Source organism: Mustela lutreola, chromosome 3, assembly GCF_030435805.1.
Source record: "Mustela lutreola isolate mMusLut2 chromosome 3, mMusLut2.pri, whole genome shotgun sequence".
NCBI lineage: Eukaryota > Metazoa > Chordata > Mammalia > Carnivora > Mustelidae > Mustela > Mustela lutreola.
In genome coordinates, this window is record NC_081292.1 from 207432614 (window position 1) to 207459285 (window position 26672).

At 42.0% G+C, this 26672-nt stretch overlaps 1 protein-coding gene across 4 annotated transcripts in view; it reads left to right on the forward strand.

The window, feature by feature from the left end:
* The first annotated feature begins 5325 nt into the window (after positions 1-5325).
* Positions 5326-26672, forward strand: part of STAT4 (signal transducer and activator of transcription 4) — a 99636-nt gene continuing 78289 nt past the window's right edge. Inside the window, exons 1-4 of one of the 4 annotated variants that reach the window (XM_059168559.1) lie at positions 5682-6119; positions 7071-7183; positions 8826-8954; positions 10443-10587. In XM_059168559.1, coding sequence (XP_059024542.1) covers positions 6018-6119; positions 7071-7183; positions 8826-8954; positions 10443-10587 — 489 coding nt within the window. In that variant the 5' untranslated portion in view covers positions 5682-6017. Of the gene's footprint in view, positions 5637-5681; positions 6120-7070; positions 7184-8825; positions 8955-10442; positions 10588-26672 lie in introns of those variants that run through there. The other 3 variants (XM_059168557.1, XM_059168556.1, XM_059168560.1) reach the window with 3 other exon arrangements.

The window sequence follows — 26672 nt, forward strand, 5'->3', positions numbered from 1 at the left end:
CGAAATGGTTTGAGAACTATCTAGCTGAACTCCTGGGACCCCACAATGTTTAGGTCTCCTACTCCTAGGCCATCTTGCTCCCCCCCCTCTCCAAATATTTCTTGAATGGCTATTGTACTGAAATACAAAGAAAAATAACATTCAGTTCTGATCCACTAAATATTCAATTCTGAAAGAGACCAACATATGAAAAATACATAAATGGAATAAGGTGGTTAACTGACCAGAAACATGGAATTTTTTCTTGGAAGAGTCTACAATTCAATATCCTAGCCTGCTGTGGAACCTCATTTCCTAATTTGTGGCTCAGCGGAAACAGCCATCTTATACACAGTATAAGCAAGATGCTATAAACCACAGAATTTGCTAAATGGTCTGGAACTCTGTTGGCCATGTGGCCACCATCACAACATGTGCCAGACTTCTAAATTCATAGCTAACTGTCCATACGTCTCAAGGGAAAGCTGAAAAATTGGAGTATATCATCATCTTGAATAGTGAGTCTCTCTATTTTGGAATTCATGTTTAGATCATTAAACTTACTTATTCCATAGCTCTCTTGAGACATTTTTTGCTTTTCTTATATAAGCAGATAAGATTTTTAGTAAAGTCAAAAGGTTCCAAGTGTTTCTGGAGCCAGATGGTCCTGAATTTGACTCTGAACCTGCTCCTTACCATCTGATTGCCCCTGTAGCCTCATTAAGCCCAATCTCTTTTCTGTCAGTTAGAAATAAGAGTGATACTGAATGCTATGGAGCATGGTGAAGAGTAAGTAAAACACTGCACTTAAATCCCAGCACTTTGTCTGGCATGGAGCTAGAGGGGAAAAAGTGCTATGGTTATTGGGAAGAATGTTGTTTTATAAGTTGCAATTATCCTGAGGCGGCAGTAGAGGGAGCACAGTCATTGGAAACTGGACCTGAGGATGCTAACAAAATAGATATTTAAAGCCATTTGTAGAAGACGTTGACCCTGTTCTGCTGGGCTGGAGGGACCCGCACTCAGATGAGCTAAGACCCACACCAGACTGTCTTGTCCCAATTATCCTTTCTAGTATAGAATCTAACATACACTACTGTAAAATTCAGTGTGCCTTTCTGTATGGACAGGTTCCCTCCATCCAGCACCAAACTCTAACTCCCCCTAGTTTCCGTAGGACACATTAGAGAGGAAGCTCGCATGGGATAGGTAAGGTGCTTCCATAAAAACGAAAATGAACAAAAGTTTACACTCTTTGTACAAGAGTTGGGAGAAAGTGGAGCTGGCTTACAGCGGGCATCAGGGAAACGGATAGCCCCTTGTCTTCTCTCGCTGACTCCCACACAGCAGCTGGGCTTAGACACGGTGAAAAAGCAGTCAAGATCTGCCTGAATCCTCACTGCCTCACAGACGTGAACCTGCCTGTCTCACTTGACTCTCTTCGTCCACTTGAAGCCCCATCTGTGTTCACTGAGGAGAGAAGGTCAAAGTTCCTCACAACTGGTTATTATTCTTCTATTAATAGCAGCTATTATTGAATATTTTCCTTGATCTCATTCCTTACTTTAGCTCTTGGAATCTTCCCAGCAGTTTCATGTGGGATGTAATATCCCATTTTGACAGAATTAGGGGCTCTGAGAGGTTAGGTAGCTGATCCGACTTTGTACAGCTAGAAAGTGGCATGATCAGACTTAGAATCTATATTTCTGCCAGTCTATGATCTGATATTTCTGTTAAGATGAAGGAAAAAAATTTAGAAATAAGGATTTAACAGGGCAAATGGGGCATCAATTACAGGAAGAGAAGACTCTGTTGTAGACTTTTGAGTTTGGCAAACTGGGGATTTTGCCTCAGCTTGCTTTCTCTTGTTTTCTCCCTCTACCTTCCCTTCTCCTGCTTCCTCCTTCTTCTCTATCTGCCAATGCTTCTTCTTTGGTTTTGACTCTAAGGTTGACTTCTGAGGGACTCATGAAGCCAAGGTCAATGTAGGGCCAAGAAATTGGGGACCTGGCTATTTAGATTTGATTCTAAAAAAGAAAAGTAAAGTGGACATAGAGATACCTGTTCTTAGAAGCCTGACTTAGTTCAAGAATCAGGAAGGTGGGCAGAGGTTTAAGGGAGATGTTTCAACCAAGGAAAAAAGTGTTCATTTGGGCAGAAAATCCCTCATGATATACCACTGCATAAACTGATTATGGTGGATAGGATATGGCAGACAAAGCAGAGGTTACAAAAACGTCTGCAGATTCTCGGGGGTAGTCTCCAAGACTTTTTTTTTAAGGAAAGGCCCTCTGTCTGTGAAAATAAAACTATTTTATAATAATGTCTTGCCTTTTCACTCTGTTGACATTTGCACTGATGGTACCAAAGCCACGATGGGTAATGTTGGTGCCTCAGTGTGAACCAAAGCAGTGAGGCCAGATTATTCTAGAAGTTATTGTACTCTTCACCACCCACACGTTAAACTGTTTAAATGCCAGTTTAACTTAATAATGTTCTCAATGAAGCAGGGAAATTAATTTTATTAAAATTTAAATTAATGTCCCTGTAATATTCTGTCATGAGAATGAGAAGTAGATGAGAAGAAAATGAGAAAACTGAGGAATGATGACTGCCTCAAAGAAAAACCTTGTGTGACTGAGTGTCACAGAACATCTTCTTACTTAGAAGAATGACTTGACAAACGGTGGTTATCCAAGTCTGGATATCTGGAAGACAAAATGAACAGGGAATGACTGTAATTTCAGGGAAAACACTTGGCAATGTCCAATAATAATATTGACGTTTTCCAGCAAAAATCAGAATTTGCAAAACTTGCATCCTCCTTCTGAGCTTAACAATTTCCCAATACTTAAAAATACTTTTCTAATGAGATCCATGGTGATATTAGCTGATAGGATTTTCTGGTTTGTATGGTGAAGGGTGTCAGCGTTTAGAAGATCTGTGTAATCTAGTGGATTCATGTTTTCCAAATGACCAATGCGTGATAATATAAGATCATGTGTGGGTAAAATTTCCATTTAAAATACAAGATATGCCCACAGATTTTAATGTAACACTGTAAAGTTTGCCGATGGAGTTTCACATTCCACAGTGCACCAATCCTTAAAAAACTACCACTTGTTGAATTTTGCTGTTGTGCTGAAGAAGGATATCCACATTACCTGCAGAGGCTATTAAAGTGCTCCTCCTTTTCCAATTCTGTATCTGTGTGAGTCCAGATTTTCTTCAAATACTTCAAATATTTCTTCAAAAACCAAACAATTGCAAAAGATAAATGCAGAAGCAGATATAAGAATCCAGCTGTCTTTTCTCAACATATCCATTAGAGATTTTTAAAAATGTAAATCTATGCCACCTATTCTGACTTTTTAAATTTTTAAAAAATTTTAACAAAAAAATTGTTTAAGATTTATTTACTTAAGTTATCTTTACACCCAACAGGGGGCTCAAACTCACAGCTCTGAGATCAAAAGTCACGTGCTCCACCAACAGAGCCAGCCAGGTGCCCCTTCACTAATTTTTTATGTTAGAAATATGTTTTTTTTTTTCACTTAAAAAGGTTTATTTAAACACATATGGGTTTATGATTATAATTTTTAATGAATAAATATTTCCATTCTTCTCTTCAGATTTAGTTTTTTTTTTTAAGATTTTATTTATTTATTTGACAGAGAGAGAGATCACAAATAGGCAGAGAGACAGACAGAGAGAGAGATGAGGAGAAGCAGGCTCCCTGCTGAGCAGAGAGCCCCATGTGGGACTCGATCCCAGGCCCCTGGGATCATGACCTGAGCCGAAGGTAGAGGCTTAACCCACTGAGCCACCCAGGCGCCCCCAGATTTAGTTTTAATACAGTAGATATGAATTTAATATAGAATAATAATACACAAAAATTCTTCAGAGGTGTCAACAATTTTTAAGAGGATAAAGGTGTCATGAGATCAGTTTGAACACTGCTGAGGGAGTTCCGAGGTGAGGGCCTTAAAAGGAAGAAGTGAAGGAAGTCTCTACTTTGTACAACGGGCTCTCAACAGTTGAGTACAATGATGATAAAGACAGGCAAAACCAGTATGACTAACACTAGAAGGCAGGAAGTGAAGTGCTAAATGAGTGGTCTAGATGTGCCCTAGTAGGGTAGCCACCCACCACATGAGGCTGCTGGGCATCTGAAATGCGGCTGGTCCAAATGGAGATTTCCTGAAAGTGTCAATGACACACCAGACTTCAGAGATTACGTATGAAATAAGGAAAGCAAAGCATCCCATTAAGAAGTTTATATTGAGGGGCGCCTGGGTGGCTCAGTGGGTTAAGCCGCTGCCTTCGGCTCAGGTCATGATCTCAGGGTCCTGGGATCCAGGCTCCGCGGGGAGCCTGCTTCCTCCTCTCTCTCTCTGCCTCTCTGCCTACTTGTGATCTCTCTGTATCAAATGAATAAATAAAATCTTAAAAAAAAAGAATTTTATATTGATTATATGCTGAAATATTAATATTCTATATTATTGGGTTATTGATAGTATTGAAATTAATTTTACCCGTCCCCTTTACCTTTTATGATGTAGCTGCTGGAAAATTTAAACCTGGGGCTTGCATTTTATTTTTCTTAGCTCTAGTTTGACTGGGAAGTGTGGTGAGAATTCAGAGCAGGGAAATTTGCTGTGGGTTGGGGTCATCAGTGAAATCTTCACCAAGGATTAGGAATTCAAATATATAAAGACAAATTCATTCATGCTGTATGTTAACTACACTGGAATTGAAATTAAATTCAATTTAGAAAAAAAGAGGGATAGGATTTCAGTAAATAGACAGGGGGGGGGGGCACTGCAGTTGAAGGGGGCATCAATACTAAAATAGGAGACGTTCCTCCAGGGAGCAGGACAAGTGGGTCTGCCTGGGATGCGGCTCCTGGGTAGGGAGTGGGGTGGCCGGAGGGGGCTGTGAGGAGAGATTTCAGGATAGGTTGGGGCCAGATCGTACACAAGTTTGAGTGCCGAGAATTTGGACGTTTTCAGGACAGACTGCTTCCCCAGAGAAATCCAGACTCAGTTTCCTTTAGGTAGGGACGGAGCAGCAGAAGCTCCTGGAAACTGCCCAGAAAGCAGGCAGCTGAGACCAGGCCTGCCTGACCCGGGAGGAGAGTGATGCGGAGTGGGACTCTGGAGCGGACAGACGTCCTGTGCACCCGAGGGACGGGGCGGTGAACGTGAGCCCGGGATCGTGGTACTGATGTTGGGAGCGGGAGAGCCCCGGGGGAGCGCGGGGCAGGGCGGCCGGGCCGGGAGCGGGGAAGCAGGCCTCCGCCCGGGGCTGGGCTGTGGACTCCCGCACGAGCAGGTCGGGTCGCTGTCTCTGCCCCGCTCCGTCTATCGTCCTTTGTTTTTATCTGTATTTTCCCGAACATTCCGTAGAACTCGTGTGTCCGGGCTAGGGTCGAGCTCGGAGGAGATAAACCAGCGAGACCAGCGGGGAGGGCGCGCGAACCGCCGCCTCCGGCCCGCGCTGAGGCCACGACGCGCGGCGGACTCCGGCCACCTCGCCGGGCCTCCGCGTCCTCAGGCCGGACAGAGGCGCTCGGACGGCGGAGACGACGGCTCCCTCGGCCCCGGGGTTCCCGAACAGGCCCGCGTCACAGCGGAAGCGCGGCCCGCGGCCGCCAGGTGCGTGGGACGGAGCGCGGGGAGCGCGGGGTGCGCGGGGGCCGGCGTGGCGCGCGCAGCGGCCCGACCCTCCCGCGACCGGTCCTGCGCCCCGCGAGCCGCCCCTGCAGGACCGGGAGCCCCGGGAGGTCGGAGAGTTTGGGACGTGGGTCCCGGCGCCGCGTCCCTCCAGCGGGACAGGCCTGGGAGCAGGAGGCGGGAAGCTCCGGGCACGGCAGTCCCAGGGGTGGTCTCAGCGGCGGCTGCGGGAGGGAGGGCCGGAGTCCCCCGTCGCCCACCGCCCGCGCCCGCGCGTCCGGCTCGGGGAGTGGGCGGGACCCGACCCCGCGAAGTCCCGGCCCGGGGCGCTGACGCACAGGAAAGCCTCCCGTGGGCGGGGACATGCAAATGCCGCGACGGCCATGGCGTCAGCGGCTCCGTCCCGGGGACGGTGAGGGCCACTCCGACTCGGGGCCGGACGCCGACGGGACGGCGCGGAGCCAGGTAAGGGGCGGCCCCCGCCTGCCGTCGCTTCCCGGGCCGCGGGCCGGACGCGCTGTGCGGGCCGCGGGGCTGCGCCGGGACGGTCGCTGCGCCCTGGGTCTCCGCGCGCGGCGGGTCGTCCGCGGCCCCGAGGGCACGAGGTCACGGACGCCCGGCGCAGGGGGCGCAGGTGCCGCAGGGGGCGCAGGTGTCGGGGACACTGGCGCTCAGACCCCGCATCCGCGGCGGGAGGGACGCCGGTGGCGGTGCGGACGCGTGTCCCCGGGAAGGGACCCCGCGTCTCAGGCGGCTCCTGGGAGCCGCGGGCCGGGCAGCGGACGGGGCGCCTGGGTCGGGAGAACCCCGGAGCTGGGGTGGCCGGTGGCTGCGGCTTGGATGAGGAGGAGGGACGCTGAGGGCAGGTCCGCTCCCGCGCACGTCAGAGCCGCGTGGCGCTGTCCGCTCCCCGACGGCAGGACGAAATGCCGCTTTACCTAGGCCGGACGTTCAGCGACGACAGACAGGCACCCGGTGTCCGGAGACACGCGCTGTCGCCGTCCGGGGGTGGGAGAAGCGGCCCCGGAGGGCGGGCCCCGCAGAGCGCGAGGAAGGGAGAGGAAGGACCAAGGCCTTCTAGAGGCTTCAACAGAGAGGAGGGTGACCTGGGGTGCCCTGGGCCGCACCCCTTACCCTTCCCGTCTTCAGCCTCAAGTTCCGCTCTCTGGGAGGTGGACCCAGGTCCTGGGAGTAATGAACCGAACTCGGGGACAGGTTCCGTCCAGTTACTTCTCAGTGGGAAAATAGATTTTCATCCGAATCACAGCAAGGATTTAAGAAAAATTAGCAATAATGACTGTAATGGTGTTTTCAGCTCATGTGCTCTCACCGTTGTGGAGAGCAAGTGGACAGGAGACAGCAGGACAATGTCACGGTAGCATGGGGGCAAATGGTCCAATTCTGTGTGATCTGCAGGTACAGGCAGATACCCGTGTAGACAGGTGGATACAGATATCCAGCATCTGCAAAGACAGCTCTGTCTGGTTTCGGGAGACCTCAGATCGGTCCTTAGGAGCGATGCATCTTGGGTACGAGTCCTTTTGTTTACTGGTCCCTCGGATTTTTTCTCATTTTTTAAAGTTGGAGTAAAACTAACTCTCCGCCTGCCCTACGCACAGCCACATCAGAATTGCCACTCATTTAACAAGCACTTGCTGAGAGAAACACAATATGCCAAGAATGCGGCGTGTACAGGTCTTCAAGATATATAGTGAAATGAAAATAAAATTTTCTTTTCCCGGTTTCTTTCTTTTAGCAAAACGTTCCTCTATAGATTTAGAGCAGGGAGACTGTGCCCCAGAGTGGTTCCCTTTGAAACCTGAGGATGTGAACTACACGAAATCGGTTATCATGCCCTTCTGTAGGCAAAGGGAAATCTTAACTTACCTACAAGACAGGCCGAGGTATTATGGTGATTCATCATGTAAAAGTTTTGTCCTTTTATCTAAAATTGCTGATAAAACTATCAGAAGTTCGACTTTGGAAAAAGTAAAATACCCTAACTTCAAGATGTTGTATTCATCTCCCCGAGTTCGGAAATGTCTAAAGCTTCTAACTGGCGAGAGAAGGATAAGGTGGGGAAACACATACTTTTGGTTTTTTGTGACTGCCTCTGCCAAACACGTACCTATTGTGGTTTCCTCCTCAGTTAACCTGAGGGTTTAACTGCTGTCAGTCACACACCAGAGACTAATTAAAAGTCGGCCTTAAAAGTTCTGCCCAGTCATAGTGGACCATCCCATGGAGAAACATAGATATGTATGGATTCAGAGAGATTTCAAGCTGAAAGAATTAGAGCCCACAGAAATGCATGCACGAAACTCTTCATAAAGCTAAGACCAAATTTGACTGGAGGTCTAGGAATAGAAGTATGACTCGGGAAGCCAGGCAACTCTGAAACAGAGAAAAACGATGGGCAGTTGGACAGGTAAGGTGCTCCTCACACAGAAAGTCTACTGCAGGTCTGAGAAGGCACAGTTTGCCTTCAGGCTGCTCAAAGTCAAGAGTGCAGAGGGAACAAGGGGTAAGAAAGGAGTTTGTTGAGAACACAGATTTGTGCGACAGATCGGAGGTGTTGGGGGATGAACGCATTCTGCAGTCAAATGCTCTACCCCTGAGCTATACCCCCGGATGAACGCTTTCTGGAGAAAGTTCTGGAGTTCCTGTTAGAGCAAAGCAGGACATGCTTTGGGGATACAGAACTTTTTCCCCCTTGATTAGTTATGACTTACGAAAAAGCTGAGGATGCTTTCTCTTTGGATTGAAAACATCTTCTCTTTACTGTTTTCTTATATAAGGTGACTATAAAATAAATTTTTTTTTTAGTTATTTAACTAATAGACAACACTGTCTTTGTTTGAAACCTAAGGGAGGGGCGCCTGGGTGGCTTAGTCAGTCAAGAGTCTGCCTCAGGCTCAGAACATGATCCCAGGTTCCTGGGATCGAACCCCACATCTGGCTCCTTGCTCAGTGGGGAGTCTTGTTCTCCCTCTCCCTCTGCCTCTCCCCTGCTTGTGCTCACTCTTGCCCTGTCTCTCTCTCTCTCTCTCTCTCCCTCCCTCACTATCTATCAAATAAATAAAATCTTTCAAAAAAAATATATGGGAGAAAAACATGTACCACCGTTATTAACATTATTTTTAAACTCTAATTCTATGTCTTCGTTTATAGCATGTCTCAGTGGAATCAAGTCCAACAATTAGAAATCAAATTTTTGGAGCAAGTAGATCAATTCTATGATGACAACTTTCCTATGGAAATTCGACATCTGTTGGCTCAATGGATTGAAAATCAAGACTGGTAGGATCAAGCATTATTGTATTTTCCCTAGAGTTTGATGTACAAGTGCTTTATGCTCTCTCTTTGTGAATTCATTCTTTCATTTGCCTTTGACTCCGGAGATGCATTCTTTCAGATAATTTTCTTCAAGCATTTGAAAAACTTCCTCAAAGGAAGAGAATCATTGTTCTTTCTGGTTTCATCTGTTGTAGATGAAAACTAAATGCTTCTAGGGCCTTGGTTTTTTTGGTAAACCCAATCCCAGTAATTTCTAAATATTAAAAAGCCATGAGGCACCTGTGTGGCTCAGTGGGTTAAGCCTCTGCCTTCGGCTCAGGTCATGATCTCAGGGTCCTGAGATCGAGCCCCACATCAGGCTCTCTGCTCAGCGGGGAGCCTGCTTCCCCCTCTTTCTCTGCCTGCCTCTCTGCCTATTTGTGATCTCTGTCAAATAAATAAATACAATATTCTAAAAAAAAAAAAGCCACAAAATGAACCTATGGTTTATCTCAATTTTCAATTTACAGTCTCAGTGTAAATATTTTTTCTTACTATGTTTTAAAATCATTCTTTAAAGCTCTGTTTATCTTGTACAATTAATTTGTTTTGAGTGGTCCTATGTCTTACTGTGATAAAATGTCCATAACATAACATTTACCATTTTAACCATTTGTCATAAACTGTGTACAGTTTGGGGGCATCATGCACATTTCCCCTGCCGCACAACCATCACCACCGTCTGTCTCCAGAACTGTTTCACCTCCGCAAACTGAAATTCTGCTCTCATTAGCCAAGAGCTCTTCACTCCCTCTACCCCAGGCCTGGCAACCCCCTTCTCTTTTCTGTCTCTCTGCCTGTGACTACTCCAGGCACTTCACGTCCATGTAAGCACACAGTATGTGTGCTTCTGTGGCTGAAGTATTTCACTTACCATGTTTTTTCAAGATTCATTCATGTAGCTTGAATCAGAATTTCCTTCTCTTTTTAAGGCCAAATGATATTCTATTATAGATGTGCCACATTTTGTTTATTCATCTTCCTATTAACATTGGACTATTCCTACCTTGTGGCTATTGTGAATAAAGCTAATATGAACGCTGATGTACAAATATCCGTTCAAGGTCTTGCCTTTAATTCTTTCGAGGATCTACCCAGAAGGGGAATTGCTGTGTATAATTTTCTGCTTATATTTTGAAAAATCTCCATCCTGTTTTCTACAGTGGCTGTGGAAGGGGTCCCAGTCTCTCCACACCCTCACCAACACTTGTCGTGTAGGGTTTTCAGTAAAAGCCATTTGAAGGAGTATGAAGTGGTAGCTCACATTTTGACTCGCACTTCCCCAATGATTAGTGCTGTTGAGTCTACTTTGATGTGTACAACTTAATTTGTAAAAGCCTTTAAATGCTTGTCACTGTGGAATAGATCGATCTCTTTTAAAATTTATATGGTAAAATAGTAGATATTTTACCAAGTTGTGTCCTGCTGTGCAATAACACTTTTGTTTTTTAGGGAGGCGGCTTCCAACAATGAAACCATGGCAACAATTCTTCTTCAAAACTTGCTAATACAACTGGACGAACAGTTAGGTCGCGTTTCCAAAGAGAAAAATCTGCTCTTAATACACAATCTGAAAAGAATTAGGAAAGTTCTTCAGGTGAGAATGCATTCTATTTTTTCAAAAATGTTTTGATTTATGTGTCTTAAACTCAGCTAAAAAATCAAATATGTACCCTTATATTATTTTCAGTTCAGATTTAAGAGGGAAAATGTGAATTCTCTTATCGTTTTATGCTCTATTTTATCTGATTAAGTCATGTTTGTTTTTCACAAAATTTTGAACTGAAATACACTGTACATGGGAGGAATGAGAGGACATGTGTGATTTTCTTGTGACCGTTGACTAGTTGTGTTCAAATCTGACAATGCTGGAACAAGGATTTCAAAGGTTGTATGTTCACGGCTCGTCCTCTCTTGCCTTTCTCTCTCGAGTAACAACTTAGTTGGTATTGCCCCATCTTGGACGGAGGCCCCACTGTTGTATGTATCTTTCCGGATTTGGCTCACATCTTACCTCCTCCAAAAGATTCCTTGGTACTCTCTGGCCCCTAGCTCTAGGTCTCCAGCCTCTAGCTCCCCAAAAGTTTGCCCAGGCAAAGCTCTTCTGCCTGCGGTCTGTGTTCTCGCAACATCTGCAACACATCTGTGCTGTGGCACTTAGTATAGCCTTTATGGGTGAAATTTCTATGTGTTTGTCTTCTCCCCCAAACTGGGGACTTTAATATTCAGCTTTGAATTCCCAGCGCCCGCCACAAGACTGGATACGTAGCAGAGTGTAATATTCATTGATTACAGGGATGAATGAATGAATGGGAGTGAAACGAGGATCTAGAGAATTAAGGGCAGGCTAATACTGAGTTACACTCAGAGGCGCTAGCATACATACTGAAGTCTGAACGTGAATTGCTGTGTTATTTCCCGAGTGTCTGTCCAATGTATTAGACAACATGGAAAGCGCATGTGCCATCTCTCAGTGAGGCATTCTTAAAACCCCAAAGTTATAATGAACACATTTTTAGAAAATTTTACCTAGACTATCATAGAAGTGTGCTGGGAGTTACTAGCATTTGTGGAAGGGAAATATATGTTGTTTTTCATGCTGTATGAATTGCACTGAGCTGTCTTTGCCCTTGTAATCCCCTACAGATTTGCAAAACACATGGCCCAGCTGGGAGAATAGCTTGTTGACAACATAACAGGATTTTTCACAGCATAAAGCAAGCAGTCTCTTACAGAGATAAGACATTTAACCTTGGCTTCATTAGCTTAGGGCTCCCATCAATAAACTTAGAACAATGGTGGGCTATTGCTCCTCACAAGTCAAATGTGAGTAAGTCCCTGCCTGTTTGAGGGCCCATGACTAAGAATGGTTGTTACAGTTTTACCTGGTTGAAAAAGAATAAAAATAAAATAAATAAGTCTGTGACATGAAAATTCCACAAAATTCATGCCCCTTCATTTACATATTGACTCGGGCTGCTTTTGTGCTTTAGTGGCAGAGATTGGCCCCCAAAGCCTAAAATAAAAATGCGTGTATGTGTATTATGTGTGTGTTTGTGTGTCTGTGTGTATTGTGTATTGTGTGTGTGTGTGCGAATCAGTCATAGTTATCTGGCCTAGAAGCAAAGGTCCTAAGGTCACTTGGCTGGAGGGACACAGATGGGTAAAATGAATGACTCATGGTATCTGGAAAATCTGAAGTTTAAAATTCTCAAAATGTGACCTTGGGCAATCACTTAATCTTTCTCAATGTCACATCTTTTCGTGTAAGTGGGAACGAACCGTATTTATTTTTTAGAAGGAAATAAATAAATTAAAAAATAATAAATAAATAAATAAATAAATAAGTAAATTTATTTATTTATTATTCTAAGGAAGGCTGGAGTTTTTATTCTGGCAAAAAAAAAAAAAAAAGTAGGCTTCCAATAAATGGTTTTTGCTATTGATGGGTAAAAGAACAGGATTTTCTTAGGTGAAATCAAGGATAAACTTACAGCCCATTTTGGTTGGGGGGGTTGGAGATAAGATTTTGAGGGAGTTCAAGAACCTGCATTCACAGGGCGCCTGGGTGGCTCAGTGGGTTGGGCCTCTGCCTTCAGCTCAGGTCATGGTCTCAGGGTCCTGGGATCGGGCCCCGCGTCGGGCTCTCTGCTCAGCGGGGAGCCTGTTTCCCCTTCTCTCTCTGCCTGCCTCTCTGCCTACTTGTGATTTCTGTCTGTCAAAATAAGTAAAATTTAAAAAAAAAAAAAAAAGAACCTGCATTCACATTTTGGCTCAAGCAAAAGCTCTTCTGTGTTTGTCACTGGCCCTCCAGCGTCTTACCTCTGTAGACCCTTCCCAACAAACTGCCCCAGGCTCCTCGACATCCTTGCCTCAGAAGAATAGACCTCCTAGCCCCAAACTACCAAACTCACTCTTCAAAGGCCCTGAGCCTCTCTGCGTGGCTAAGGATGCAATGCCATCCCTCTCACGCCAGCCCAGCTCCCAGTCTTTCCTGGAGGACCTGTGGATGTCCCAGTGCCTCAAGGAAATCTGCATCCTCCTTCACGGGGCGTGGGTTGCAAGATAACCAGCTTCTCCTTTGTGCTGGGTATATCTAAGCAGGTCACAAGCTCTTTGAAGTGAAAGCCTGACCTCCTTTTTTGACCTCCCACTCCCTCCGGTACCCACTGTGGTTCTCCTGCAAACGAGGAACTCAGAAAAACAGTTGGGTTGCTTAAGATATTTTGAACTGACCAAAGAGTTGCTCTTCCCTTTATTTTATAAGCTATATTTCTCGGGTATTTGTATTAATTCAGAATACAATAAAAAATAGTAATAGAGAACATTGTCAACTATGGTTGTAGACCTGAACAACCTGCATTGTATGTTTCTTTTTAATATATCATATTCCCACTATTGTTTATTTTGGTTTTCTTTAAATGTCTTTTTGATAAAACAACATCTTCTGCTTCCCCAAGAATTAAAAGAGAAAAACAACCTCCTATCAAAAGACCGTGACACTGTGCTTGTCTGGTTTGAACGTTTCCATCCTCTGAGATTTTAAATGCAATGCATGTTAACTATTATAGCACAAAAGAGCAAACAATAAAGTTCCAGGGGAATTAAACCAGCGTAAAGCAGATTTGTTTTAGTTCTTTACAGAGCAGCTGAGGTCTTCAGTTTCCACATCCAGTTGAACCCTGACGTCCAGCTCACCTTTGCACCTTTAAGAGGAGGCAGGGTCAGGTGAAGGCCGGAAGCAAGGACTACTTCGGGCTGAATCCTGACTCTTGGAAGCACTTGCCATACAGCCCAGGGCAAGATGTGTACACTCTCTTGCCTCAGTTTCCTCAGCAGTGGGAGGAAAATCACACTCGTATATTACCCCAGGGGTGTTAGAAGCATTAAAAAATTCTAAAAATGTGGTAAGCTTAGGATTTACTAAAAAGAAACACCTGCACTAGATATTGCAAGAATGCTATGCCTTATTCTTGGGCTTTTTTTTCTTTTTTAAACCAATAGACAATTTTTCTTTTTTTTTAAGATTTATTTATTTATTTATCTTTGGACAGAGAGAGACACAGAGAGGGAAGAAACACGAGTAGGGGGAGTGGGAGCGGAAGAAGCAGGCTTCCTGCTGAGCAGGGAGCCCGATGTGGGGCTCGTTCCCAGGACCCTGGGATCATGGCCTGAGCTGAAGGCAGATGCTTACCAACTGAGCCACCCAGGCACATCTAAACCAATAGACTATTTTTTTTAGAGCAGTATTGGATTTATAGAAAAGCTGAGCAAGGGTACAGAAAGTTTCCTTATACTCTCACTCCACCTGCCTCTCGCCAGTGTCCCCTATTAGAAACATCTTGCATTACTGTAGTACATCTGTTACAATTGATGAACCTGTTGTGATTCATTATTATTAACTTATTACATGAAGGCTTTCTCTTGGTGCTGTCTACTTCTATGGTTTTGACAAATGCATGATGTCATATATCCACCACTTCAGGTTTACTGCCCTAAAATCTCCTCTGTTCTACTAGTTCATCCTTCCCTTCCTTACCCCAAACTCCTGGCAACCACTGATCTTTTTAGTTTTTCTCTATTCTGCTTTTTCCAGACTGTCATATAGTTGGAACCATATAGTCTAGAGACTTTTCAGATTGGCTTTTTTCACTTAATAATATGCTTTTAAGCATGTCTCTTTGTAACTTGAGAGCTCATTTCTTATTATCAGTGAACAATATTCTCCTGTATGTATGTACTATAGTTTGTTGATCCATTTTTAGCAATTATGAATAAAACTGATATTAATATTCATGTGCAGATTTTTGGATGGGCATGAGTTTTCAACCCATTTAGGTAAATACGTAGGGGCTTGATTGCTAGATCTTTGTTCTTGGGCTTTCTATCACAAGACTCCTCCTTACTCATCTTCCTCACTGTATCTTTCCTGCTGAGGCTGCTGTAAATACAATTGATTAGGTAGATTTGAAATAAGAGACATTTACTTCTCACAGTTCTGGAGGCAAGGAGGTTCAAGGTGCTGGCAGATTCGGTGTCTGATTCAGCTTTCTGGTTCAGAGACAGCTGTCTTTCCACAGGACCTCACGTGGCACAGTGGGGAGGGAACTCTCTAGGTTATCTTCTATAAAGATGCTAATCCCAGTCATGAGGGCTCTACCCTTATGACTTAATCACCTCCCAGAGGTTTCACCTCCTAATAGCATCACATTAGGGGTTAGGACTTCAACATATGAATTAAGGAGACACAGATATGCAGTTTACAAGAACTTTCTTCTTTCTCCCTCAGAATGACATTTAGAAAATTAAAATGGGGGCACCTGGGTGGCTCAACTGGTTAAGTGTCTGACTCTTGATTTTGGCTCAGATCATGATCTCAGGGTCATGGGCTTGAGCCCTGTGTTGTGGAGTCTGCTTAAAATTTTCTCTCTTCTCTCTCTGTTCCTCCCTCCTCATGTATGTATGTAGGCACTCTCTCTAAATAATAATAATAATAATAATAATAATAATAATAATAATAAAAATGGCACATATTCATAATAAAAAATTAAAGTAATACAGAAAAAAAGGCAAAGACCATATGAGATAATCCAAAATCTCTACTGCCCACATATAACAACATTAATATTTGGTGAGTGTCATTCCAGATATCTATCTATACATATGCAAATGAAAGACTGGCTGTTGACACTTCGTACCCAGTGGTTACCAGAATCTTAGAGTCTCCTGTGCCCCCTCTCTCCAACTCCACTCTGCTTTCTTCCCATCCAGAGTAACCACAAATCTTATTTTTGCATTTATCCATCTCTTTGTTTTTGTTATAGTTTTACCACATATGTGGGTATCCTTAGTAAACATAGTGTATACATTTGCAAGTTACTGAATCTTACATAAATGGGATCAAAGTATATTTATTCTTGATAATTTTCTTCACTTAATCTTGTTCCTAATATTGATCTGGGTTAACTGCAAGTACGAGCTGTACTGGGGACTGTCATACATTCTTGGATTATTCATTTTCATTGCTACATAGTATTCCATTGTGTGAAGATATAGTGACTTATCCATTGTACTGTCAATGTGTATGTGGGTTACTTCTAGTATTCATTCACTATTTGAAACAATGTTGGACTGATGTTGGACTGAACTGTGTGTGCTGCCTGGTGCATGAAACATGCATAAAATTCTCTAGGATCAATACCTAGGAGTGGAATTGCTGAATCATGGAGTATGTACATCTCTACTTGCGCTAGGTAATGCCAAGATTGTTTTCCAAAATGGTGATACCAGTTTACACTCTCCTATTTGGGTAAGAGCCCTGGCTCCATATCTTTGTACACACTTGTAGTGGTCATATATCACATACCAATCTGGGGGTGTATCTGTCTTACTTCTTCAGTTTAATTTTTTCTTCTTTTTCTAACTACTTTATTCAAGTGCTTTATTTATCTTGAGCCTTTCTCTTTTTTTCTTATAAATGAATTTATATACTTTTGAGAAGTACTTAATGTACTTTAATATGTAGTATTTTTACTGTTCATTTTGAAATAGTCCATAATTTCAGTATTGACTTATAATTTCTAGATAAATTTAAAAATTGTTCAAACAAAAATGCATAGAAATGCTAGATAAAATAGAACAGACTTAATATGTAGTCTTTTTATTGTTCATTTTGAAATAGTCCATAATTTCAGTATTGACTTATAATTTCTAGATAAATTTAAAAACTGTTCAAACAAAAATGCATAGAAGTGCTAGGTAAAATAGAACAGACATTTAATTGCATAGGTAAGCTCATCACATTAGAAGAAATTATAGAATCACAAAAAAATTTTTAACTGCAAGTACGAGCTGCACTGGGGACTGTCATACATTCTTGGATTCTAGAAATACAGATCTCAAGCATGAAGGACACCAGAGGAAAGAAAAGATCCAAAAAGTAACAAGAGAGAACAAATTTATTACCTACACAGAAATGAGAGGCAAACAAAGCCAAATTTAAAACAGAAATGAGAGAAGAGTAAATTTCTTCACAGAGCTGGCATAAAATATCCCTCAACTTAAAATTCTATACCCAGCTAAACTATTATGCAAAATTGAAAATTCACCACATAGATGCTACTGAGGGAAATTGAACACAGATGTTATGCATGCATGGTAAAATTTCAAAAGTACCACTACAAGGGAAAATAGAGTGCAGAAGAAATTAAAAGAATAAAAAAAAATTAGAATCTGTAAAAAAAATTGAAAGCATAAAATGAGGTATCAGAAAAAAATCCAAATAATGTCTCCTAAGTGGACAAAACTCAACAGTTATTAGACAAATTGTGGATTGCATCTAAAATATGAAATAACAAGAGATGAAGAGATCAAAGAGGTGTGTGAGAGCTGTCTTGTAGAGAAGCTTGGGGGAGACTTGGCAAGGAATCCAAATCTTATTCTGAGTGTAATGGGAAGCCATTGACAGGTTTGAGCAGGGGTATAACATCAACTTCTCTCTGATTTAAAAAGCGCACTCCAGGGGCACCTGGGTGGCTCAGTGGGTTGGGCCTCTGCCTTTGGTTTGGGTCATGATCCTGGGGTCCTGGAATCAAGCCCCGCATTGGGCGCTCTGCTCGGCAGGGAGCCTGCTTCTTGCTCTCTCTCTGCCTGCCTCTCTGCCTACTTCTGCCTACTTGAGATTTCTGTGTCTGTCAAATAAATAAATAAATAAATATTTACTATGTCAAAGGGAATATGGATGCAAGACAATGTTGGTGAACCAAATTTTAAAAAAACAATTTAAAATATCCTTCTTCAATCCACTTACTGTTTTTCATCTTGAAATTTGTGGTGTGGTATTCTTTTGCTACCATTTTCCAAGTGGTAAATGAATTCATCTATTCATTTGCATACTTTGTGTCACTTTGTGCTGGGCTTGTCTTTTATAAATATTACATAGCAATCTGATTATTCAGTCAGCAAATATTGAATAAGTCTTTGCTCCATTACTGGTCACATTTTAAGCACTAGTGATGTTATTGGAGGAATTCATGAAGCTTACAGTCTAAACAATTCTTCTGGTTTTTAATTTAGAGGAACTTCTGTGGCCATTCCTCAAAAACTAGTGTTTGGGAAGTAAGGGAAAGCAGGCATCAGCAAGATTGTCTGATAATAGAAAAAAATTCTCCATCAGTTAGAAGGCTGTGTTCAGGGTTTTGGCGTTAACTCTGTGGTTAACAATCCCACAACCCACGAGGCATTTTTCACCAACCAGGGTAACTATTCTGTTAATAAGTGTTTTAGGCCCCGTGGGTGTGGGGGCGCTTGCAAGTGTAGCCACATCTCACAAGTTCTGTTCTCTGCTTTGCCATGGCCTCCTCCTCAAAGTGTTTCTTGTCTGGGTTTGCCTGAGCAAAAATATGGGCTAGAGCTGAAAGCTCCTCAAAAGTTGAGAGGATGGTGAGTTCCTTCTCACCCGGGCTGCAAAAATTCTGTAGTTGGCCCTGAGTATCAGGTGGAGTGAGATTTTTGACATGACAAGGTAGAGGATTAGAAAAGTTTTTGCAGTAGGAAGAGAGGGGGAAGAAAACTGCTTTAACTGCTGATCTGCTCTGAATTTGCCAGATCTTACCTTCTCCCGCTACTTTCTCAGTTCACTCCTCTTCCTTCCCCTCTGTATACCACACGTAAAGAGACATGAAGGGGTGACCTCAACCTCTGACCTGAAAACAACCTGGTGTCACCGGTTGGTGTTAACTCAGAAAGAGCTGAGTGGAGGGTTCAACCATGCACGTCATCTGCTGCCCATGGTGGGAGCCAGTTGGGCATTCACTCACAGTTCTTTTCCCCAAGCCCCCTGCACACACACCTCAGATCTGTTTTCATCTGAGCTAATGACCGCATGCCAGTGTCACAATGCTTCTATCTCAGAAACTTGGAGACCTGCAGATTGTGCTGTTGAAGATGGAGAGGGAATTATTTGTCGAGGTTTTGTTGGTTGCGGAAGTTGGAATAGACAACAGAAGGTGGACGGTGTGCATCGCCATCCCTTGTCCCGTGCGCTTGACACTAAAATGGAATCCAGCATGATCAACCCAAGATCCCATCCACGGAAAGTCCATTCATGAATCCTTTTGTGTGTGTTCCTCCAAGCCTTTCTCTTCTCTTATCCAAGGCTGCCCAGATTGATCTCCCTCCTTACTGTCTTCTCTACCAGTTTATTACTTGAGTCCATAGTGATTCGTCCTTTCTCTGAATGCTACTTCTCTTTGAAGTGTATTCCAGAGCTTCTTTATATAATAATGACTTTGTGTCTAGTGCACATATGAGGGTTTTTTTTTTATTCTGAATGACAATTTGGGTTTTTGAGAGTGAGGTTCATATAATTTGCTTTGGGGTATACTGTATCTATTCCATAGATGTTTGTTGACTGAATATTGGCTTCGTCCTATGAATTTGAACATCAGGCTCTATTGGTTGCTGAACATACAAGATGAGGAGGGTATAGATGTTCAAAAAGCTTGCAATTTAGAGTGGGGACAAAAGTACAAATAAATATTTATAATGCAGTGGGGTAAGCACCATGAGAGGAGTGTCTACAATCATAATTGGCAAAGTTGGGAACATTTAAGCTGTTTCTAGAAGGATGATTCGGGACTGTGAAGAGAAGAGAAGGGAAGAAAGGTAATCACATATGGAGAAGGAAAAAAAAAAACCATGTAGGAACATGAGAGAATGCCTATTTTCAAACTAGCTAGGCATTCAAAGTATTAAGAGGAGGTTATATGAGGGTCTTGAGAGCCATGCTGAGCTTTTTGGACTTCTGCAATGGGGAGCAATCCAAGGTTTTTAAGCCAAAAGGTGGTGTAAATATATGTTTTCACTGAAAACCTATCTGGATATGTTCAGAGCTAGTTTTCTGTCTAGGACAACCTGGCCCTTATCTAATATAGGCAAAGAAATATTAGATAATTCTCCTAAGGTTGAAAGTATTTAATTTTCTCATTCCTGCCCCTTTATTTCCTTTCCTCAAATCATTTGAATTTAGAGAACTGAGCTAGAGACTGGAAACATTTTATTTTTCTTAACACCCAAACTAGCTGTCATGTGCCAAAGGTAAAAAAAAAGCTAAACTGTTTGGATGATGAGAGGTCAAGTTCAATGCTTGGTTTGGAAAACTGCCGCATAATCATCCATGTCCAGGAGCTGACATGGGAACTCCATGTGGCTTGTGACTCCACTGGCCTGGGACGATAGCAGAAGTTTAGAGAGGAGCTGCCAATCCCAGTGTAAGCAGCCGCGACCAGGAAGGAAGATGGATTCCTACAGCTTATAGTGTGATGACTAACCATGCCACTGGGAAAGTGGTGGAGACACAGGTGTTAGCTGAGAAAGAGGATATCAGGATGTCTTGAGTCACATGTAGGCTTTCATTATCCCGTGGTTTGCTGGGCGTGTCATGGTGGTTGTAAAGAAAAAATTGGGCAGATATTCATTTTAAAAGTAGGAGAATTGTGTCATTCTGCCAACAGGTTTTGTGGGTTTTTTTGTTTTTTTGTTTGTTTGTTTCTCTATTTTAGTTAGCTGTCCCTATCACATGAAGATGAATGCCCACAGGAGAGCCGTCGCTTCTGGTCTAGATCCAGTGTGATCTGGAAGCTTTCCAAAACCATACTTAACCAAAACCAAGACAGTTCATAAAACTTGTTACTGCAAACATTTGCTTTTTGAAACACTTTTACGTACATTCTGCAGAAGATGGTGTAATAAACAAAAGCATGCAGATTGGGACAAAACAAATCCACTTTTCAGCAGTTAGACACCAATTGTGCTTGAAACCAATTCATGTTTGTATTTTAAATTGTGGTTTGAGTAATGATAAGTAGATATCTGAACTTAGTACATAACTCATTTTAGTTCACAGACATCGAGTGATTGCCTTTTACTGATCCAAGCCACCTCACAGGCATCCATTTTAACTTACCAATGAGATGTTCATAATTGGAAAAGAAGATGGTTTTCACACTAAGCCACCACACGCTGTCTAGGCTTCCATTACTGCCTTTTCCAGAGATGACTGAAAGACAAAAGATTTGCCCAAATGATACCAATCTCTCCCTCTATTTTTTCCCCAAAAATGAGGATCCAGAGCCAAGTACTGGCACGTGGTTGGTCTTCAGCACTCTCTTACCATAATCTTCTGGTTGGCTACTTTCAACGAGAACATAGATCTTACTCTCAGCTGCTGAGTGGGCTCCTAAGTGGGTATGGATAGCCAAGAAGTATGTTGGTGGCTAAAAAATGAGAAGAGTCTTTGTCTGGTTTCAAGAAAGTTCTATTTTCTTTCATCTAATCTGTGATCTCCGCCTCAGTGGAAAGATATGGGAGTGAGAAACAGAAATAGTTAGCAGCCTTTCATACTTACCAGGTCCTTATAACTTGCCTCATATCTGTGGGGTTTACTTCGGAAAAAATTAATATCTCATTGGTTCTCTGTGGCTCAACACACCATCAGCTCATCACATCATCTCCTTTAGATCCTTGTATTTCTTTCCCAGGACAATAAAAAGTCTTTCCAGAGAAAGAGGTAGAGATAGAGACAGACAGAGAGAGAGACTTGATGGGAACAATGTGGAGGATGGTGAGGGAGAGGTGGAAACTGGGGCATGGGGACATTTAGACATTATTGCAGCCGGTGAAACAGGCTGCTGGGCTGTGACAGAAAGAAAATGGGGTGGAGTTGTGAGGCCATTTGGCCAAAGAACTGACAGGTAATGAGTGAACAGATATGAAATAAGTGAGAAAAAAGAGATGACTCAGGGTGTTAGTTTGGGTTATTATGTGGATATTGATGTGTAATAAAGATTGGGCTTGGGAAGGGATTTGGGAAAGCAAGATAAGTTTGGTCAATTCTAAGTGGAGTACAGTAGGAAGTTAGTGGGAAGTGACTGGAAGTAATGCGTCTACCTCCTTAACTGCTTCTTCCACAAGACTGAGAGCTGCTTAAGCACATCCATCTTCTCATCTCTAGTGCTTAACACAGAGCCCAAGACATCGTAGGGGTCAGTGTCTCATTTAATAAATGAAGAGTTGAGCTGACATTGAAAAATGACTATTGCCTATTGCAATGAGTCTCCCTAACAAAATGTCGCAAATGTCATGTCATTATTGGAAATGTAATTTAGAGCCCATACGTGAAATTCAGATGATAAGATTTTCTTGTTGAAATCAGCACTTTCTAAAAGTGCTTTATCTTAATTTCTCACATACTTTTAGGTTATGTGGTTCATCTGTGAGTTTTTTTCAAATTGCTACAAATCTCCAAAAAATTTTCCAATATATTTATAGAAAAAAATTCATGTAAGTGGGCCCATGCAGCTCAAACTTATGTTTTTCAAGGGCCAATGATACATTTATTCGGTCTTCCATGTTCTTCAGTGCTGCTTTTAAGCTTCCCATAAAATTACAGCATATCTTTCCCTAAATCTATCCCTGGAGATATATGCACCCCTGTGTTTATTGCAGCATTTTCTAAATAGACTAACTATGGAAGCAGTCCTAGTGTCCACTGATAGATGAATGAATAAAGAAGATGTGGCAAATATATATACATTATATAAATATGTGCTATGTTTATATAATTTATATATAATTTATTAAATATAATAATTTATGTTATGTGTTATAAGTTATATATAATATATAAATATAAATTTATATTATATATACCATATACACTACATAAATTATGTATAAATATATACTGTATACACACAATGAAATATTATGCAGCCATAAAAAAGAATGAAATCTTGCCATTTGCAACATGATAGATGAAGCTAGAGAGTATAATGCTAAGCCAGATAAGCCAGTCAGAGAAAGAAACCCATATGATTTTCACTCGTATGTGGAATTTAAAAAACAAAGCAAAGGGGAAACAAAGAGAAAGACAAAACACACTCTTAACTGTAGAGAACAAACAGATGGTTACCAGAGAGGAGGTGAGGGTGAGTGGAAGAAGCAGGTGAGCAGGATTAGGAGGACACTTGCGGTGGGCACTGGGTGACGTATGGAACTGCTGAATCGCTACATTGTACACCTGACACGAACATAGCCCTGTATGTTAACTATCCTGGAATTTTTTTAAAAATCAGTAATGGGGGGCGCCTGGGTGGCTCAGTGGGTTAAGTCTCTGCCTTCTGCTCTGGTCATAATCCCAGCGTCATGGGATCGAGCCCGCGAAGCAGGCTCAGCAAAGAGCCTGCTTCCCCCCTCTCTCTCTGCCTGCCTCTCTCTCTGCCTACTTGTGATCTCTGTCAAATAAAGAAATAAAATCTTTAAAAAAAAAAAAATCAGTAATGGGGGTCAAAAGATAGAAACTTCCTACAAAATAAATGAATAAATGCGAGTTCTTATAAATTAAGCCACGGTATGTAAAAAAGCTTTTTGCATTTTAGTGCTGTTCTGAGAGATATTTTTTCTATTATGTTTACGATATGGTTATTGCTTGTCAATAGGAATACTACTGATGTCTGAATACAGATCTTCCTGAACTCTCTTATTGATTCCAGCTTCATGCAGACTCTCTTTTATTTTCTCCAGACTATCATATCTGCAATAAGAAGAGATTGATTCTCTTCCAAGGTTCATGCTTATTTCTTTTTCTTCTGTTACCGATTAAGAATTCCATTACAATATTGAAGTGAAACAGTTAACAGGTAAAATGTTTTACTAAGGTAATGCTTGCTGTACGTTTGTGATCTTACGGAAATTCCCTTATAATCCTGGTTTACAGAGATTTTTTAGAACTCTTGATGAATATCACATTTTATCCAGTGATTTTCCTGCATCTATTAAGAGAATTACATACTTATCTCTTTTAATCTACACTTAATGTGTGTGACATAGATTTTCTTCTATTGAACCATTGTTCTGTTCTGAGATAAACTCTTTGGCTTTTATACACTGTCAAATTACTTGTTAATATTTTATATCAGATTCATATCTAATTGCAGATACATCCTTTTTTTTTTTTTTCCTCTCTTCTGGTTTTGCTTTCAAGGTTACACTAATGTTATAAAATGAGTTGGAAGTATTACCTCTTTTGTTCTCAAAACCAAGTTACCAGATGGATACAAAACAGAACCTAGTTTTTTTCTTTATATATTGTAAGAAATGTAGATATATTTTAAATTATGTACATTTAAGGTGTACAGCCTGATGATTTGATATACCTGCACATAATGGAATGAAATTCTATGTCAAGCTAATTAATGTATCATTTCCTTACATAGTTAACATTTTTGCATGTGTGACAAGAGCACCTGAAATCTACTCTTAGTGTATCTCCAACATTCAGTACAGTATTACTAGCTATAGTCCTCCTGCCCGCATTAGATCTCTAGTCTAGTTCATCCCCCACGGTGCAAGTTCACACCCGTCACCAGCATCTCTCATTCCCTGTTAGCCATGCCCTAGTCTCTGGTAACCACATGAAACATCCATTTATTTAGGTCTTTAATTTCTCTGAGCATGTTTTACAGTGTTCTTATGTAGATCATTCACTTCTTAGAGGTATACCATAATTTAACCAGTCCTGTAGCCATGGGCCTTTAGTTTCCAATGCTTACTCCATTTCATCTTATAAGCGCAATGAAATCCAAAACCCCACATCTAACTTCCGTTTGTCGTGTTGAAGTGCTGTAACTGGAATTTAACATACTCATTCTCCCTTCCTCCGTTCTCATCTACAAGCAAGAAATCAAAGAGCAAAGAAGGGCCCCCCGAGTGTCCCATCTTTTGGGTTTTGAAACCACAGATGAACCACCTCAATCTGTTTCCTGTTATTTAAAGTCTCCAGGGAAGGGTATTCTGTGCACAGACTTCAGTCTTTCCAAAGCCTTGACAACGTGGTCATCAGGAAAGGGTTCCTTTTGTCGCTCTGGTGTTAATTACACCCGTTTCCCCATTGCTCACGTACCAGCCAACGGAAGAACTTCGCAGTGAATGGAAGAATATCTGGTTCTCATTTTTAAAAAACTAGTTCTTCCTGCATTAGAAGAGAAAATCTGTATTTGGGGGACTATTAATATCCTATGTCTATGGCTGTTTAGAACTCTTTTTAGCTTTACATACAGGTCATAGTCTCCAACCTTGCCAGTCAATTATTAAGGATGTGTTGTTGGTAAACTGCTCTGTAAAGACCTTGTCGTAAGTGGTGTTTCAGACTCCTCTCGGAGCCAACTTTCGTAAGCTGCCGAACCTAAACCACACAAATCCAGAGCCACACAGGTCGTTATCTCTGAGTTCCTTAGGTTGTTTTTTTGCTACTGCAGGTTAATATCATACCAACCAATTTTTTGAAAAGATTTATTTATTTACTGAAGGGAGAGAAAGTGCAAGTGGGGAGGGGCCAAGGGAAAGAATCTCAAGCAGACCCCCACTGAGGACAGAGACTGACTCTGGGGCTGGATCTCATGACCCTGACATGGTGACCCTGAGATCACCACCCAGGAGATCATGACCTGAGCCGAAACCAAGACTCAGACGCTCGACACATTGAGCCCCCCAGCTGCCCCATACTGACCAATTTTTAAAGAACTTAATTTCTTACTACAAAGGTGATCTAATAAAGTTTACAAAATCAAAGATAAATAAAAAAGAAAATAATTCATTTGTAATCCCATCTTTAACTGCTAACCACTGTTAACACTGTATATCCTGCTGATATTTCTACTTATATATATATTTTAACTTATTTTAAAAATTAATATTGTTTTACTCACCTCCTTCTGAAGCTTAATACATTCACTTAAATGATCAAACAACCATGGAATGACATTCTATGCCATTAAATATTTTTTTTAAATTTTTTATTTTTTATAAACATATATTTTTATCCCCAGAGGTACAGGTCTGTGAATCACCAGGTTTACACACTTCACAGCACTCACCAAAGCACATACCCTCCCCAATGTCCATAATCCCACCCCCTTCTCCCAAACACTCTCCCCCCAGCAACCCTCAGTTTGTTTTGTGAGATTAAGGTTCACTTATGGTTTGTCTCCCTCCCAATCCCATCTTGTTTCATTTATTCTTCTCCTACCCACTTAAGCCCCCATGTTGCATCACCACTTCCTCATATCAGGGAGATCATATGATAGTTGTCTTTCTCTGCTTGACTTATTTCTCTAAGCATGATACGCTCTAGTTCCATCCATGTTGTCGCAAATGGCAAGATTTCATTTCTTTTGATGGTTGCATAGTATTCCATTGTGTATATATAGCACATCTTCTTGATCCATTCATCTCTTGATGGACATCTAGGTTCTTTCCATAGTTTGGCTATTGTGGACATTGCTACTATAAACATTCGGGTGCACGTGCCCCTTTGGATCACTACGTTTGTATCTTTAGGGTAAATACCCAATAGTGCAATTGCTAGGTCATAGGGCAGTTCTATTTTCAACATTTTGAGGAACCTCCATGCTGTTTTCCAGAGTGGCTGCACCAGCTTGCATTCCAACCAACAGTGTAGGAGGGTTCCCCTTTCTCCGCATCCTCGCCAGCATCTGTCATTTCCTGACTTGTTGATTTTAGCCATTCTGACTGATGTGAGGTGATATCTCATTGTGGTTTTGATTTGTATTTCCCTGATGCCGAGTGATATGGAGCACTTTTTCATGTGTCTGTTGGCCATCT